This window comes from Phlebotomus papatasi, chromosome 1 (assembly GCF_024763615.1).
Source record: "Phlebotomus papatasi isolate M1 chromosome 1, Ppap_2.1, whole genome shotgun sequence".
Lineage (NCBI taxonomy): Eukaryota > Metazoa > Arthropoda > Insecta > Diptera > Psychodidae > Phlebotomus > Phlebotomus papatasi.
In genome coordinates, this window is record NC_077222.1 from 49,976,201 (window position 1) to 49,991,111 (window position 14,911).

Genomic DNA, 14,911 nt, shown 5'->3' on the forward strand with positions numbered 1-14,911 from the left:
TGCATGCACTCCGAGTTAGCTCACGTTAAGAATCTCACCTACATAAGCCGGTTAGGATTATCTGTCCCTTTTTGTTATCAGAAACCTAAATTAAAGGGTAAAAGAGGTAAAATATATAAATGAAGTGATGTATCAAAGAAACTAAATTAAACTGAGTTGTTAATGCAATATAAGGCCAACATTGCAAACACAAACTTATAATGGAAACTAAAAGCTTTAATTTAATTACATTTTATTTGTAAAATATAATTTTCAGCAGAGTTAATTTATTCTGTAGTCTAGAGAAACTGTTACTAAAACTCTTTTGCAAATAGTAATTAAATAAGAAAAACTGCTAAGTTCTGCATCAATTTGCCTTGACCGTGAAGCTTCTGTCTGAATGGCAATGGAGGCGCCGGGTGATGGAGGCGCCTGGTTATGTTTCCCATCAATGGACAATGCAAGTGAAATGATTGAAGAAGACAGACAATGAACCACTCCAGACGAGTATTATCATTTGGAATTTCTCGTGAATTGAATTGGAAGTTGAGAAATTATAAGTTTTTGTGCAGCTGTTTCAATCAATTATTCCTATTGAGAATGAAATAGTTCAAAACTATTTCAATGGCAGCGATTTTCCCTAATTGTAACATATGTAATTCTGCAAAGATATGTATTAAACAGGAATTTCTGTACATCTTAATCACACGTCTATTGAAATTATTCAATAGGGTTTTTTACGAGTAAATATCGTTTTGTAAAATCATTGCAAGACTATAAGGCGTAACGGAATTCAAATTAACAAAAAAAATGACACCATAAGTCCCAAAGTCCACCCAATTACCGTTAACATGCTCCTTATTCTTCCCCAAGTCTTCCCCCTCGCGCCCACGAAAACACGTTGTACGATTTTTTTTCAGTTTTGATATGTTTTAGAGAGATGCTATATAGGCGGACATTTCGTTCATATACTCGAAAATACAATTAAATCCATTCCTAACAACGGTTTTAAAAGTCAAAGTTAAATGAGCTGCAGATAGAGTATTTTTCTTAACTAATTGGTATCATATTTTGGTTCGTTGGAAAGGTCTTGGAATTTCTATGCTTGAACCTGTTCCAATTGGTTATGAGTCAGTAAAAAACTGATTATGAACCGATATAATAATATTTCTTAATTGTTTTACATCTCAACAGCTATTTTGGGTGAATCTCTTGAAGGATTTATTCAATTCAATTGATTGTGATCCGATAAACGATAAATAATGTGAAAGTATACTTTTAGGGCAAGAGATGAGCAAGAACCGTTTGAAACTGAACACAAATCAAATGAAAATTGTACGTCAATGGTCAAAACGATCTGGCCAAATTTATTTTGACGTTTATTCGGTTCTGCTCGCCCCTATGCTTCAAAGGTATATATCCATCTGAATCACAAGTTCGGGCATTTCGCAAAGCTTGGTACGCTTTGCCACTCATTTTATGGTTAATCATATAATTTTTCATGCGCATAATATACTTTATATTATAACTTATTGAACTTTTTAATTCTATCACTGGGGCACAGATTGTAAATATTGCATCATAATAATTATCATATTATCATATTCAATTTGCACGCAAATTGACAGAATTTCGTTTCATACAAATGAACTATTTATAGATTGACATGGAATAATTTAAAAAGCAAGTTGTAAACCGTAAAGATAGCTTGTACCGGAAATGCGGATGAGCATTTAAAACAGTAATTGATTGTGAACAAAATGGAAATTCATAAATTACCGGGTGCGTTAATTCGTGAGAAAATATGTATACTGAACAGTAACAAAATAATCTGTAATAATTCAATCAAATATTGTATTTTACTCGTGAGTAAAGCATGCAATCCAGTTTATAAATTAAATGCTATTCTAGTGTATATCATCCACTAATTGAAATTTAAATTAGAGTTGTGTTAGAATGCTGGAAAGCTATAAAACAGTGTGAATTTACACGCAGTCAGTGTTAGTGTTGTTTTCCCGCGGAAACTCGCGTCGGAAGGAAGTGCTGAAAAAATGTTTCTCACTCTAATTTTCGTAGTTTTTGTGATATTTGTGGTCCATCATCTGTGGATTAATCGTAAAATGTATCAATTGTCACTGAAAATGCCAGGACCCTTCATGCTACCCTTCGTGGGTAGTATCCACTTGATGATTGGAAAGAGTTGTGAGGAATTTATGAGGATTTTTCCCGAAATAGCCAGTAAATTTTCCAGTCCCTTTCGTTTCTGGTTGGGTACGAAGCAATATATTATTATTTCTCAACCGGAGGATATGAAAATAGTGCTAAACGCTGTGGAATGTCTCGAAAGGGGTTCCGTGTATCAATTTATTCCACCAGTTCTTGGTGATGGAGTACTAACTATGTCAGGTATGCCGTCACTTGACCAAAATCAATAACAAATTCCACGTATCGTCTTTTTATACACAACTAAACCATTCCCGTTGGATGTATTTTAGTGCATGATTGGAAGCGGCATCGAAAATTCATGAATGCCTCATTCAGCTTCAGCATTTTGCAGAGTTTCTGTCCAATTTTCAATGACAGAGCCAGAATGCTTGTGAAACGTGTTCGAGATTTTACGAAGGAACATCCTCAATCCGTAGACTTTTACAAATTTATGGAAGGCTTCACTCTTGATACTGTTTGTCGTAAGTAAATAAAAATTGAAAATTTGCCATAAAACAACACACTCTTAATAAGGATATGTTCTAGTACGGAATATTTCGCGAAAATAAATCCCAACGAAATGTTTTATTAAAGCTTAACTTAACAAATACCACTCCCTTCTAAAAGGTTTACAATTCTTGCAGAAAAAAATACATAAAAGTTAATGCATAAGGTGGAGCAAAGTGGTAAAGAAAAAGTAATGAATTATTGATACGAAAATTACAATTCTACAACCTCTTAATGTTTCTTCAAGTTGAAGAAATTTGTAGAGCGTTTATCTCCTTTATATTCACAAAGTTTTATACAATTTTCTTTATATACTTCATGCCTTCTTGAAATTACCGTTTTAAAAGAGAATTGTGAGCTTTTCTCGTCCGTATATTTATCTCTTTTATTTCAAGGTATTTTTTGCAAATGAACTAATTCCAGGGTTAGCGATGTCCAATTATTTACCTTACTGAAAATTAAAATAGTTTTAGAAATGTATGTGATATTTTCCGTCTGGTATACTCTCTCGGTAGGGTTTGAGCAGTAATTTGTAAACAACATAGGCTAAATGTACCAAATTCCGGCCAGCTTGCAATTCCGGCCACATTTTTTGTTCCTCAAATTTCCATGAATTTTTAGTTTTTGCATATTCTATAGATTATACAATGCAATAAAATAACAAAAAATATCACTTCGACGAGCAAGATGATCTAAAAAAGGCATTGGAAGAATTTCGAAAAGGCAAGGAACTATGCGAATGAAGGTGGTTGTAATAGGCTACCAATGCTATATCTACATTTTTATTCATTTTAAAATGTATTAAGAATGATTTTAGAGAAAATAAATGCAACAAACTGTCTACAAGGTTCCAAGCAACACACCTTATAAAAAAAGTAACAAAAATTTCAATTTGTCTTAAACTTGAGCATGATAAAAAATTAATTGAATATTAAATTCTATAATTAATTTTTCACGAAAAATTTATTTATAATGGAACGCTACAAAGAAAAAAAATGCGAGATTAATCGTAAGTGTTTGTGAATTCCTACTGGGGACTTACAAAATGCTTGTAAATCGTGAAACCCACTAAAAAGTTCGTAAATGTTTGTTTGGTAAAACTTTACGAACAAGATACATATCAAAATTTTACGAACACTTTTTTGTGCGTTTACGAACATTTACAAACAAATGTTTATAAAGAAACAAAAAATGCTCATAAAGTGATCATGTTACGAATAAAATTTGTGAAAAAGTACAAACTTTTACGAACTTTTTGAACGAACGAATTTTACGAGCATTTCGTAAGCCTGCAATAGGAATTCATAAATATTAGGGGAATGTTGGCATAGTTCGCACAGAGAGAGCCTTCAAACAACGCAAATTTTCTCTTTGTTTGCAAAGAGCTAGTTCGTCATTTCTTAGCCATTAGATAGATCATTATTAAGCTCATGAAACGAGATGAGAAATGGTAGGTCAGCTCTTTGCAAACAAAGAGAAAATTCGCATCGTTTGAAGGTTCACCCTGTGCGAACCATGCCTACATTCCCCTAACGAACAATTTTCCAAAATACTTTCAATTACTAAGTAATGCATTGTCGCTATGTAAATTAATGAAATATTATTATCAAAGTCAAAATTAAAAAGTTATGACCTATCAACATCTTAGATATGATATTAAGGTATTTCTGCATTAATGCTTTTGTCATAAAATTACCTACTTTTTGTGTCTAGATTTTTTTTGAAGATATAACATAAATTGTGCTTTATTACAGCTCAAATAAACCAACCCTGCATGCAATTTATGTAAAAATACAGACGCGAAATGTAATATTGTTTTTTAACAGAAACCACGATGGGTTCAAAGATGAATATTCAGGAGGGTCAAAATACAGAGTACCTCGAGGGAGCGAATAAGTAAGTCTTAATGTATTGTTAGACAGAAAAGAGTCAGTCATTGAGAAATTATTATTTCAGTTTAATGATTTGTATGGCACGGAGATTATTAAATCCATTTTATCATTTGGACGTTTTCTACAAGTTCAGTTCTCTGTACAATTTGCAAGAGAGTGGCAAGAAAATAGTCCTTGGATTTGTCAATAAGGTGGTGCAGAGGAAAAGGGCGGAATTTAACGCATCGAAGGTGGAAGTTGGATGGAAAAGAAATGATCGATTACCTCAAGTTCACATCGATCAACTATTGAGGTTGGCAGATTGTGGTGAGAAATCCTTCACTGAGGAGGATGTCATCACTGAAGCCGGAACACTCATACTAACAGTAACACACCATTCATCCGTGATTTCCCAAAAGGCAGCGTATTCATGGTAACATGATATTTTCATTTTGTCAGGGTTTCGAGTCAACAGCTCTAAGTGTTTCGTATTGTGTCCTAATGATTGCAATGCATCCCGATGTGCAGAATAGACTCCATGATGAGATTATGGATATTTTGGCGGGAAATTCACCTGATAACCTGAGATACGAAGATGTCAAAGAATTTCGGTACATGGAGCAAGTTATTAAGGTAATAGTGTAGAGAGATTCGTATCTTCGGATTTGATAAATTATTCCATTACCCAAGCAATTTTACAATCGTTTCTTTTTAAGGAGACCCTGAGACTCTTCCCAGTGGTCCCACTCGTGGCGAGGTCGGTTAGTGCACCATTTAAATTAAGTGAGTGAACACTTGGCGACAATTTGGGGCAATAAATTTCACTGACAAAGGCTCTTTTTCTCCCACACAGATGACTATAAGATACCAGAGGGAGTGAATATTGTCCTGGCATTCATGCTAATGCATAGAAATAAATCTCTGTGGGGAGCAGATGCACATATCTTCGATCCTGAACATTTTGCGCAGGATCGCATTGAGAGGATGCACCCATATGTCTTCCTACCGTTCAGCGGTGGACCGCGAAATTGCATGGGTATTAAGTATGCATATTTAGTAATGAAGATTGCTCTTGTACACCTTCTGTATAACTTTGAATTTTCAACTGATCTGAAATTGTGTGACCTCAAACATCGCTTTGAAGTGACACTGAAACTAGTAAATAAGCATATGGTGCGTGTTAAACCACGAAAATCAAACATTCTTGATTCTATTTAATTCCATTTTCCCCATTTTCCATTGATCCATCCACAATTGTGAACAATTTTTTTCCCCTGGAGATTTACAGTGGAAAACCCAATTCCCTCAAAGTAGATTTATTTTCCTAGCAAAGAGAGTGGTGGTTTTCAGTTGAGGGCTTGTGTGATGCCTCAGAGCAAGTCATATGGGTGTCTTTCCATTGTGGTCCTCCGACGTCAAATGGTCCTGATCGATTGACGGATCGAAGTTCAACAAATTGATTTCTATCGCTGCCATTCATGAAAGCTTCATGAACAATTTATGGGCCACTTCGAAAGCATCGTGTGCCTAAATAAATAATGCTACGAGATATTTTTCCTCAATAGTATAATTCAATGTTGGCCATATGAGTGAAATGAGGCGAAGAAACACCCAAATTGATATTTTTGCCTTTCAATTGTGCTGACTCCTTGAAGTCAATCCATCTCTTCGGTAAACGTTGATAATTTTCACCCTGAACATTCATCATTTTTATTTCAATGGCCATTTTCTTTCAAGAAATATTATACTAATGATTATCCCAAAATGTATGAAATTTTAAAGCATAGCAAATATTATGATTATTCCAAAATGTATGAAATTTTAAAGCATAGCAAATAATGTCTCGGGATGTAATTGGTAAGAGCGCTCAACTCTTGAGCAGTTGGACAGACCCATCCGGTGCAAAAAATTAAAGAGTCTAGGACTATTTTTCACGAAACATTGTACACCGAATAAATATTTTCAAATTAAAGAATATAGGGAAGTGGGACAACTTTGAGAGTGTGGTAAAGTGCCTGCTTCGTTATCCGGATGATTGGGAGACAATATGACAGATGTCCGCTTCGTAATCCGGATAGATTTTTTGAATTTGTTCAACGTTTCGAAAATATAATACAAGTTTTTTTTTGTAGAATTAGAATAAAAGTTTTAAAGAAGCTCAAAAAGACATAATTAGAGAATTCTATGCTATTATACCTCATTTATTAAACAAAAACATTACAGGATAATTCATTTTCATTGCTGAACTCACATGCATACATGACCGCAAAATTATTTTAAATATAACCGCCGATAAATCGTCCGGAGTACGGCGATCCGGATTAGAGAGTGGGCACTGTGCCTTTGAAATTGGGATTTTTCTCCTATATTTAAGTGGAACTGAGCCATATCATAATAAAATTAAGCTTCTCATTCTGTTTGTGCAGCTAAATTATATCACGATAAGGCTCAATTTTATTTAAAAATAAGTGAAAATCCTAATTTCAAAGGTACCCAACTTTCAAATGTGCTCCACTTCCCCCTGTGCAAATTAGTCAAGGGAAATTCTGTAATAGTATGACAATATCATATGACAAATTTAAAAATTCTAATGTGCTAAATACGGAAAAATTAATCGACAATCAGTTTCATATCAATTACTAAGAGCTTCATAGGGCTGCTTGGAATGGCTATTCTATACTCATTGGGGTTTAATGTTTTCTGCCCCCGAGTTTACCATGAAAATTTGTCCTATGACATTGTCATACCGTTAGAGAATTTGGTTGGTAGATCAAAAATAATAAGTCAAATTAAAAAATCGATTTCCAGGAAGAACCAGGACTCTTTCTGTTTAAGGGCTCTTATCAATTACACCACGATATCCTTAAAAAAAACTTTAAATGCAATTAACTTTCGATAGTTTTATTGGATTTGCAGCAAAATTTGCAGCTCAATATTCAAGTTTATAATAAAGTTTATATTCCCTAATAAAATAGTATTGTATAATGCGTAATTCTAGTCTTGCTTCCAAATTTAAAAATAAGTACAATATTTTAATAAAGGAAAACTGATTTTAAAAAGGTACAAATTATGTTTAGTAAATAAATAAATACTTTTTACGGATTACAATTTTACTGAGTTAAAATTAACCTTTATCAGTGCATTCGTTAAGAATGATGAAAAATGTTAGGAACTCAAATATGAAATCCTTTTTTCATATGCATTTGTATCTATGTTGTGTTAAAATTGCACACTGAGGGAAATGAATCTGGAAGCCGGGGTTAGAAAGAGGGGTTGAATTTGCACCATAGCAATCGGGGTTTGGATTCACACCAAAAATAGGGAGAAAAAAGTGAATTTCACACCACCTTTGCTTTATAAAAATTAACTCTCTCGAGTGTTACAATTACACTGTTCATATAATCTGTAAAAAGCACATTAAAAAGTATTTTTGTGTCACTCAGGATAGTCAGAAATATGACTTAGATGAATTTAATACACTTTCGTTTCATTGTGATATTAAAAAAATGTATAAAATATATTTTTTTAAGGAAATGAATTGCTATAGAATATTTAAACCCCATCGAGTGCTAAATTTACACCGCTAGGAACCAAGGTAAGCAAATCCAAGACGAGTGTGCAAAGTACACTTACATAGTGTATTTTTAACACTTCCTCGGGTTTATAGAATAGAAAGACGCCATTAATTTGTCGTCCTCCTCTTTTGCTACCAGTCTTTCAAGAGCGTCCATTTGAAAAAGTGTCGTGTACCAGTGTGATCTTTTCTTGGTGATTTTCAGTGATAAATTTGCATCTAGAGGATATATTTCTGCGTAAAAAGAACGGTAAGTCTACAAATTTCTTTAAAATGTTGTGAAAAAAGTAAATAATTTGCAAGAAAAAGGAATTCTTTGCGGTTTTCTGAGGAAGTGTTGATGCTATGCGATTTGCAGATTTTTTGTTCGTGTGCTTTAGCAATCATTACGCAATATTCTTAATTCAATTCTGAGATAAAAGTCAATTATCATCATCTACTATCGCTCTTCATATTGTCTTCGTAGGAGGAGAGTAAAACCGGCTATATAAAAACATGTGTTGTGACTGCGTTACCTAAAAATCTGCAGAAATTGTAACTAAATCTATTTGTTAAATATCTTGAGTTTTGTATCTGACCACTTTGTGCATCAGGAATTGGTCAAAAAGGTCGCATGACCTAAGACCTTGGTAAAAGGGGGGGTTAGGGAAGGGGAAAACAAAAAAAGCAACTAAATCTCATTGAAGCAGCATAGCAATCTCAATTTTACGCAGTTTCTGTAATCTTTTTTGTAGTTCTTTTTTTTTATCTTATTGTACAATTTAATTTACAGTTTTGAGGAAAAAATCACTATTTGAGAGAATTTTTTGATGTCGGAAACCGGTGAAGCTTCTACCTCTGCAGCTACAACTAATGCAGAACATGAAATTGGAATTGTAGCGGTAGTAGATGTGGACAAAAATACCCTGGAGCTGCTGCAATTGTGGGATACACCTGATTATATAACAAAGAAAATCCTTGTGGGTATGTATATGCGATACAATTTTGTTGATTTTTTTCTTTGTTTTATTAATAGGACTGACAGTCCTCTATACAGTAATGTATTAGATATGCATGAATTGCAAATGCATCGCTGTGAGTGAATATTTCCTTTTTTATTATGCCATTAAATAAACGAGCAGTAAAAAGTCAAATTTGGTCAGCAAAAAATTCGAAACAATCAGTAAAAAATGAAAAATGGTCAGTAAAAAATAAAAAAGGGCAATAAAAAGTTAAGAAAGGCAGTAAAAAATTAAAAAAGAGCAGTATTTTATTAAAAGTGGTCAGTAAAAAATAAAACATGATCAATAAAAAGTAAAAGATGATCAGTAAAAACTAAAAAGTAGTCATTAAAAAATACAAAGTGGTCAGTAAAAAATTAAAAATGAGCAGTGAAAAATAAAAAAGTGATCAGCAAAAATTAAAAATGAGCGGTAAAAATTTTTGAGTAGATCAATAGAAAATTAAATATAAGCAGTAAAAAAATTAAAAAAAGAACAGTAAAGAATTAGAAAAGAGTAGTAGAAATATTCGAGTTAATCAGTGAAAAATCAAAAAGTGATCAGTAAAGAATTAAAAATTAGTAGTAAAAAGTAAAAAAAATTAAAAATCAGCAGTAAAAAAATAAAATCTGGTCTGTGAATATTAAAAATTGGTTATTTAGGAAGTTATCAGTATCGCCTGTTGGGGCAAAGGTAAATTTTCTGTGCCCTTGACTTCATAAAACTGTAATTATATTTTTTATTGGTTGAAATGCTTATGTGAAATGCATGGCAGATGAAATGTTCAATTTTTGAACAAAATGTATGAAAGATGAAATGTAAAATACGAAATATCTTAGAATACGAAGTTTGCGCAATACGAACATGTAAAATACGAAGTTTCTAAATCCCAAGTTTAACTTTCTGCTGACCACTTCTTAATTTTTACTGCCTATTTTTAATTTTTCGCTGATCATTTTTTAATTTTTTAGTGATCAACTCTAATATATTTCTAATGATCGATTCGAAGTTTTTACTGGCCAAATTTAACTTTTTACTGAATAAATTTAATTTTTTACTGACAAAATTTTACTTTTTACTGACAAAATTGAATATTTTTACTGATTTTTTCGAATTATTTGCTAATCAATTTTAATTTTTTGCTGACCACTTTTAATTTTTTACTGCTCATTTATTTTTTCCCTCTTATTAGTTGTTTTTTGTATATCTTTTTAGGATTCCGTCTAACCATTGCAGAATTAAAAAAATGTAGTGGACAGTGATCTGGACACCATTTTTATGCCCGAGGAATTAAAGGAAAAAATTAATTTCCGAACACACCTGCGCGCTTGGCAATCAAAGTTTGCTCAAAAGAACCTTTGTGACGAAATATCTGCTACTACCGATCCACCCTTGCTAGAGGTAACATTTTTCCTTCATTGTTAGAATATTTTGAAATTAAATAGTCTGTATTAATTTTCTATATGCCAAGTTTGTGTTAATTTTTTTAATTTCTGATTAATTTTTATTGCAAAATGGAACTAATATGCTGGATTAGATGTTCTTTTTCATTTATTTGCTTTTCTTGCTTATGCTTTCATGCGTTTTAAATTGAATGTTGCATTGGATTGATTGCATATAGGGGCTTGAACATATTTTGGAAAAGTCAAAAGCGGGAAGAGTCATAATTGATAAATTCAAGGAAGAAAAACGACTGGATCGCAAATCTCAAGGGCTTCTGGTGACTGCCATTTCGGAGTATTTTCTGGAACGAGACATTCGTCCTAGCCTACCTTTAATTGATAGGTTGGCAGGAGAGATCGAGCAACTTTTTACCTCGGAAAGTAAAAGTAAAATATTTTCACTTTTTTTATATATAGGTGTATGCAACTTTACAAATGTGATTATTTTTGAAAAATATGTAAACGCATATTAAAGTTAAACGTGATGATTTTTAATTCAATACATAGATTTTACTTTGAAAAGCTGCTTTAGAAAAATTATAAAATTTGCAATATTGTTTGAATTTTCGCGATAAGTAAATTTTCTTTTACTTAATCACAGACGTTGCATATATACCTATTATATCTTTATTAATGTTAAACTATTTAAAAATTAAGCACACTCACTTAATTTTTGGCGCAATTCATTAGATTTATATGGTGTATTACTTGATAAAGCTTTCATTCACTGTTTGTGCACGTAATATAGACAGTTGTTTCGATATTATGATTTTTGCTTTTGATCAGTACTTTAAAATATTTACTTATAAATTTTTTGAAATGTTTTTCTTTTCAATTATTTATAAAAATGAATAACTACATGGAAAATGATAATGCCCAACACACAATAATTTTTGCTGGTAAACATATTTCAAAATTTCCTATAAGAGTGAGTGAGATGACTAGATTATATTAGATAACATGTTTATAAAACAAAAGTTATATATTAATTATATGATATTTGAAAGAATTTGAAAAATAAAAGTTAATTTTCAAAACAAACATTTCAGTTTTTTTTATTTAAAAAGGTGTTTATGAAGAGGGTAATATGTACACTCGAAGGGGGTACAAATATTTCTTCTGTGGATGGTGTTATTGTAAACCTTGGCGGGGTTACCAACTTTTACACCTAAAGGTGCTAAAATTTTGTTTGACGAGGTTTGAATATTTTAAATACCATTGGTGTGAAAATAACCCTTGATGGGGTTTCTAAATTATTTTAGAGCGTCGGTGTGAAATCCACACCCGATGGGGTTTGATTTTTCTACTCAATTTTTTTAACCCCCGCCCATTACCAAATTTACTACCGGAGAGGTTTGGTTGATTCGGGGTTAGAATTCGGTGTGAAAAATAACCCCCGATTTGTGCACATTTCACACCCGTATTTCTCTCAGTGCATAAAGTAAAAGAAAAAAATAAATATATAATAATTCTCTGTTTATAGTGGAACCTCTTGTTTTTGTTATAACATTTACATTTTAAAATGGATTCGTATCATTTCCAAAAACAGGCCGCATCAATTGCATTCGAATGTGCTTTTCAGATCATCAATTTCAGAAGCAGAAGGGGGATTATTACCACACGAATACATAGACAAATGTGGGATGGATTTTATCTCTGAACCGTCACAAGTAATTTTATCATCCCAGGAAATTCCTCTTCTTCCTATTCTAGACTGTTTTAGACTTTTCGTTTTAAAGGATATTCTGACAGAAAAAATTAAAGCTTTTTTTTGTATTGACTACATGAAATTTAGTAGTCATTGTTTTCAACAAAATGTGAAAAATATGCCTGATTCAAAATCAAGGAAGAAGTATTGTAATGCCAGTGACTTGACAAAATTTATGTGTGAATCCTGAGAAATTCTGGATTTATATTTTTATCTCGAGATGAGTCATTGATGCTCAGAATAAGGGTTTGTGTGCACAAGCAAGTGATAGAGCTACAAAAATCTGTAAGTTTTTGTTCACAAACAGTAAGAATATTCTATCCATAAATACTTTTTGGGAGAGTGGTGTTATTGGGTGTTATTTTGTGAATCGTGCCATGAATATTGCAGAAGAAGAAAAAATTTCACTTCTCCAGAACGTGGAAAATGATGTAAGTGAACAAAATGAAAGTCACGACTATAACACATTTTTCCCACTTTTGTATCACCATATGGAATAACCCGGCAACAACATCCATTTACACTATATAGTACAACAATATTTCCAAATCTTGATGTGTATGTTTTTCAGGAATTTCCGAAATTTCATTTATATAACTTGAAATCTGCATTCTGACAGCTTTGAGCTCAGCCCAAGGTGATTTTTTGAGATTCATATCGGAAAATTGTTTTCCCCAAGAGCACTTGTAAAGTGAATGGTATGAGCAAATGTTTGTGCATTTCAGAATCACTTTTCAAAATGGTATCAGTTATATGCAATTTACATTTACTTTGATTCTACTGACTGAAAGAATTTTTAAAATTAAAATTTTACAGCATGATTTTTTGTGATTGACAAAATTGCTTGTAGTGATGGTGATCGAGAAACAAAATTAGAGTTCTCCTCAAACTTTTCTGGTATTCGTTAGAATTTATTCCTCGTTCAAAATAAAAGATTTAAGTTTTTTCAAGAGTTTTGAACCCTTGGTGTTGGTCTTCTTCAATGATTCAATTTAGAACTTCTTTTAAATTTTAAAAGTGTTATTTCTTAAAGAGTTTTTTTCTTTTTAAAAATGTCTAAGGTCTGATTATTGCTACTCATTATCACATTTGCTTTAAATTCCCAGTGATAATCTGTTTTAGGAATTTTTAACAATTTTGGATATTTCTTGCTATTCTACGGAGTTGATTCTCTCACGAATGATTTCTTGGGAATTTGAAGCCAATATGGTGATACGTATAGTATAGATAATCAAGCGTTAATGTGTTATCACACTTGCACATTAAAATTTTAATATGATTCACATTAATTGTCGCTGGTGAGAGTCCAAATGTGTAATTTGTGTGTTTGAATCATTTTATATTCAAAATTTGATCTTTTGTTGATAAAAAGGTAGACTTGGCCCGCAAAATTTGATATAAATTGATTTATAGCATTAATGCGAAAAATTAATGCGATTTTCTCTTTAATTTTCTAATGTGAAAAATATTTATGCTTTAGGTAAATTTAAACTTATTTTTGCAAGCCAAGTCCACTTCTTTATCAATAAATAGAAAAACCTCAAATATTAAGTGATTCAAAGACACAAATAACATATTTAGACGCTCACAAGCGACAATTAATGTGAATCACATTAAAATTTTAATGTACAAGTGTGATAACGCCGTTAGACTTTTGAAATATTTCAAAAATTCTAAATTTCCCAGCGAGCACGAAATGCTAGCGATGTTAACTGATTTCAATTCAGCAGAAAACATGTATATTTTCAGCTGAATTTTGCTAACCGTAAAATGACACTCGCGAGGCAGTGTCACTTCCATATATCGGTTAGCACTTTTTGTTCGAGAATTGCTGACCGGTCAGCATATGTTTGCTGATCGTCTTAGCAAAAATATGCTGAAAACGCTGCCTTTGCTGAAACTGTGCTTTGCGGGTTGACTTACTGAAGAAGACCCCCATCAAAGGTTGAAATCTCTGGAAAGAAGTTTGCATCCTGTATTTTGAAAGAGGAATAAATTCTGACGAACACCGAACAAGTTGAGGAGAGTACAAAACTTTCGTTATTACTAATCGTATCGGGATATATTTTGTATTATTTTTTTTTGTATTATCACACTTCTAATGCAAACGGAGTTGCTAGATACAACGTTTATAACTCCGAATAAATAGGCAAAACATTATTAAACAACCTACACAATATTAATACTTTATGTTTTTTATATGTTTTTATGCAACCGAAGACCTAGTCGGGAAGGCTCTTCTATGTATTCAATTCCCCAGAGGTATTAACGGTCCTTCTGGATCCCGTTTCCACGATGAAGTATCAGACAACCACTATTTAGTATATCGTACATCGTCATTTAGATTTTTTCTTTTCTTCGGAAATATTGTTAAAATATGTTTGCATTAAAATATTGCAGAGATTTTTTTTACCTAGTCACATCTAGCTAGCTTTATTGGTCATAGTAAAAACACAGTGAAAGTAAAGGTACATAAAATTTTGTTTTAGGATTTCCCTGGCGTTGTGCCAGAATGTGCAAACACAACTCGAAATGCAATGTAATACATAAAAATCAAAAATATGTTTCCAATGTGGATGAGGGAGAATTTATCATGCGAAAAATTGAAAATATTCTCCTACAATATTGAAGAGTTTTCAACTTAA

At 32.2% G+C, this 14,911-nt stretch overlaps 1 protein-coding gene across 1 annotated transcript; it reads left to right on the forward strand.

Moving 5' to 3' along the window:
• Positions 1-1,983: 1,983 nt before the first annotated feature.
• Positions 1,984-7,618, forward strand: LOC129800463 (probable cytochrome P450 313b1). Its single transcript, XM_055844898.1, has 7 exons — positions 1,984-2,385; positions 2,475-2,666; positions 4,518-4,587; positions 4,648-4,948; positions 5,022-5,195; positions 5,279-5,345; positions 5,416-7,618. The coding sequence occupies exons 1-7, from the start codon at positions 2,031-2,033 to the stop codon at positions 5,778-5,780; spliced, it is 1,524 nt and encodes a 507-aa protein (XP_055700873.1). The 5' UTR covers positions 1,984-2,030; the 3' UTR covers positions 5,781-7,618.
• Positions 7,619-14,911: the final 7,293 nt, after the last annotated feature.

Excerpts from the sequence above, each read along its gene's own strand:
- LOC129800463 (XM_055844898.1), top strand. The coding sequence starts at position 2,031 with ATGTTTCTCACTCTAATTTTCGTAGTTTTTGTGATATTTGTGGTCCAT. Across the intron at positions 5,196-5,278 it reads ACATGGAGCAAGTTATTAAG|GAGACCCTGAGACTCTTCCC; the intron begins GTAATAGTGTAG and ends TTTCTTTTTAAG. Across the intron at positions 5,346-5,415 it reads TAGTGCACCATTTAAATTAA|ATGACTATAAGATACCAGAG; the intron begins GTGAGTGAACAC and ends TCTCCCACACAG.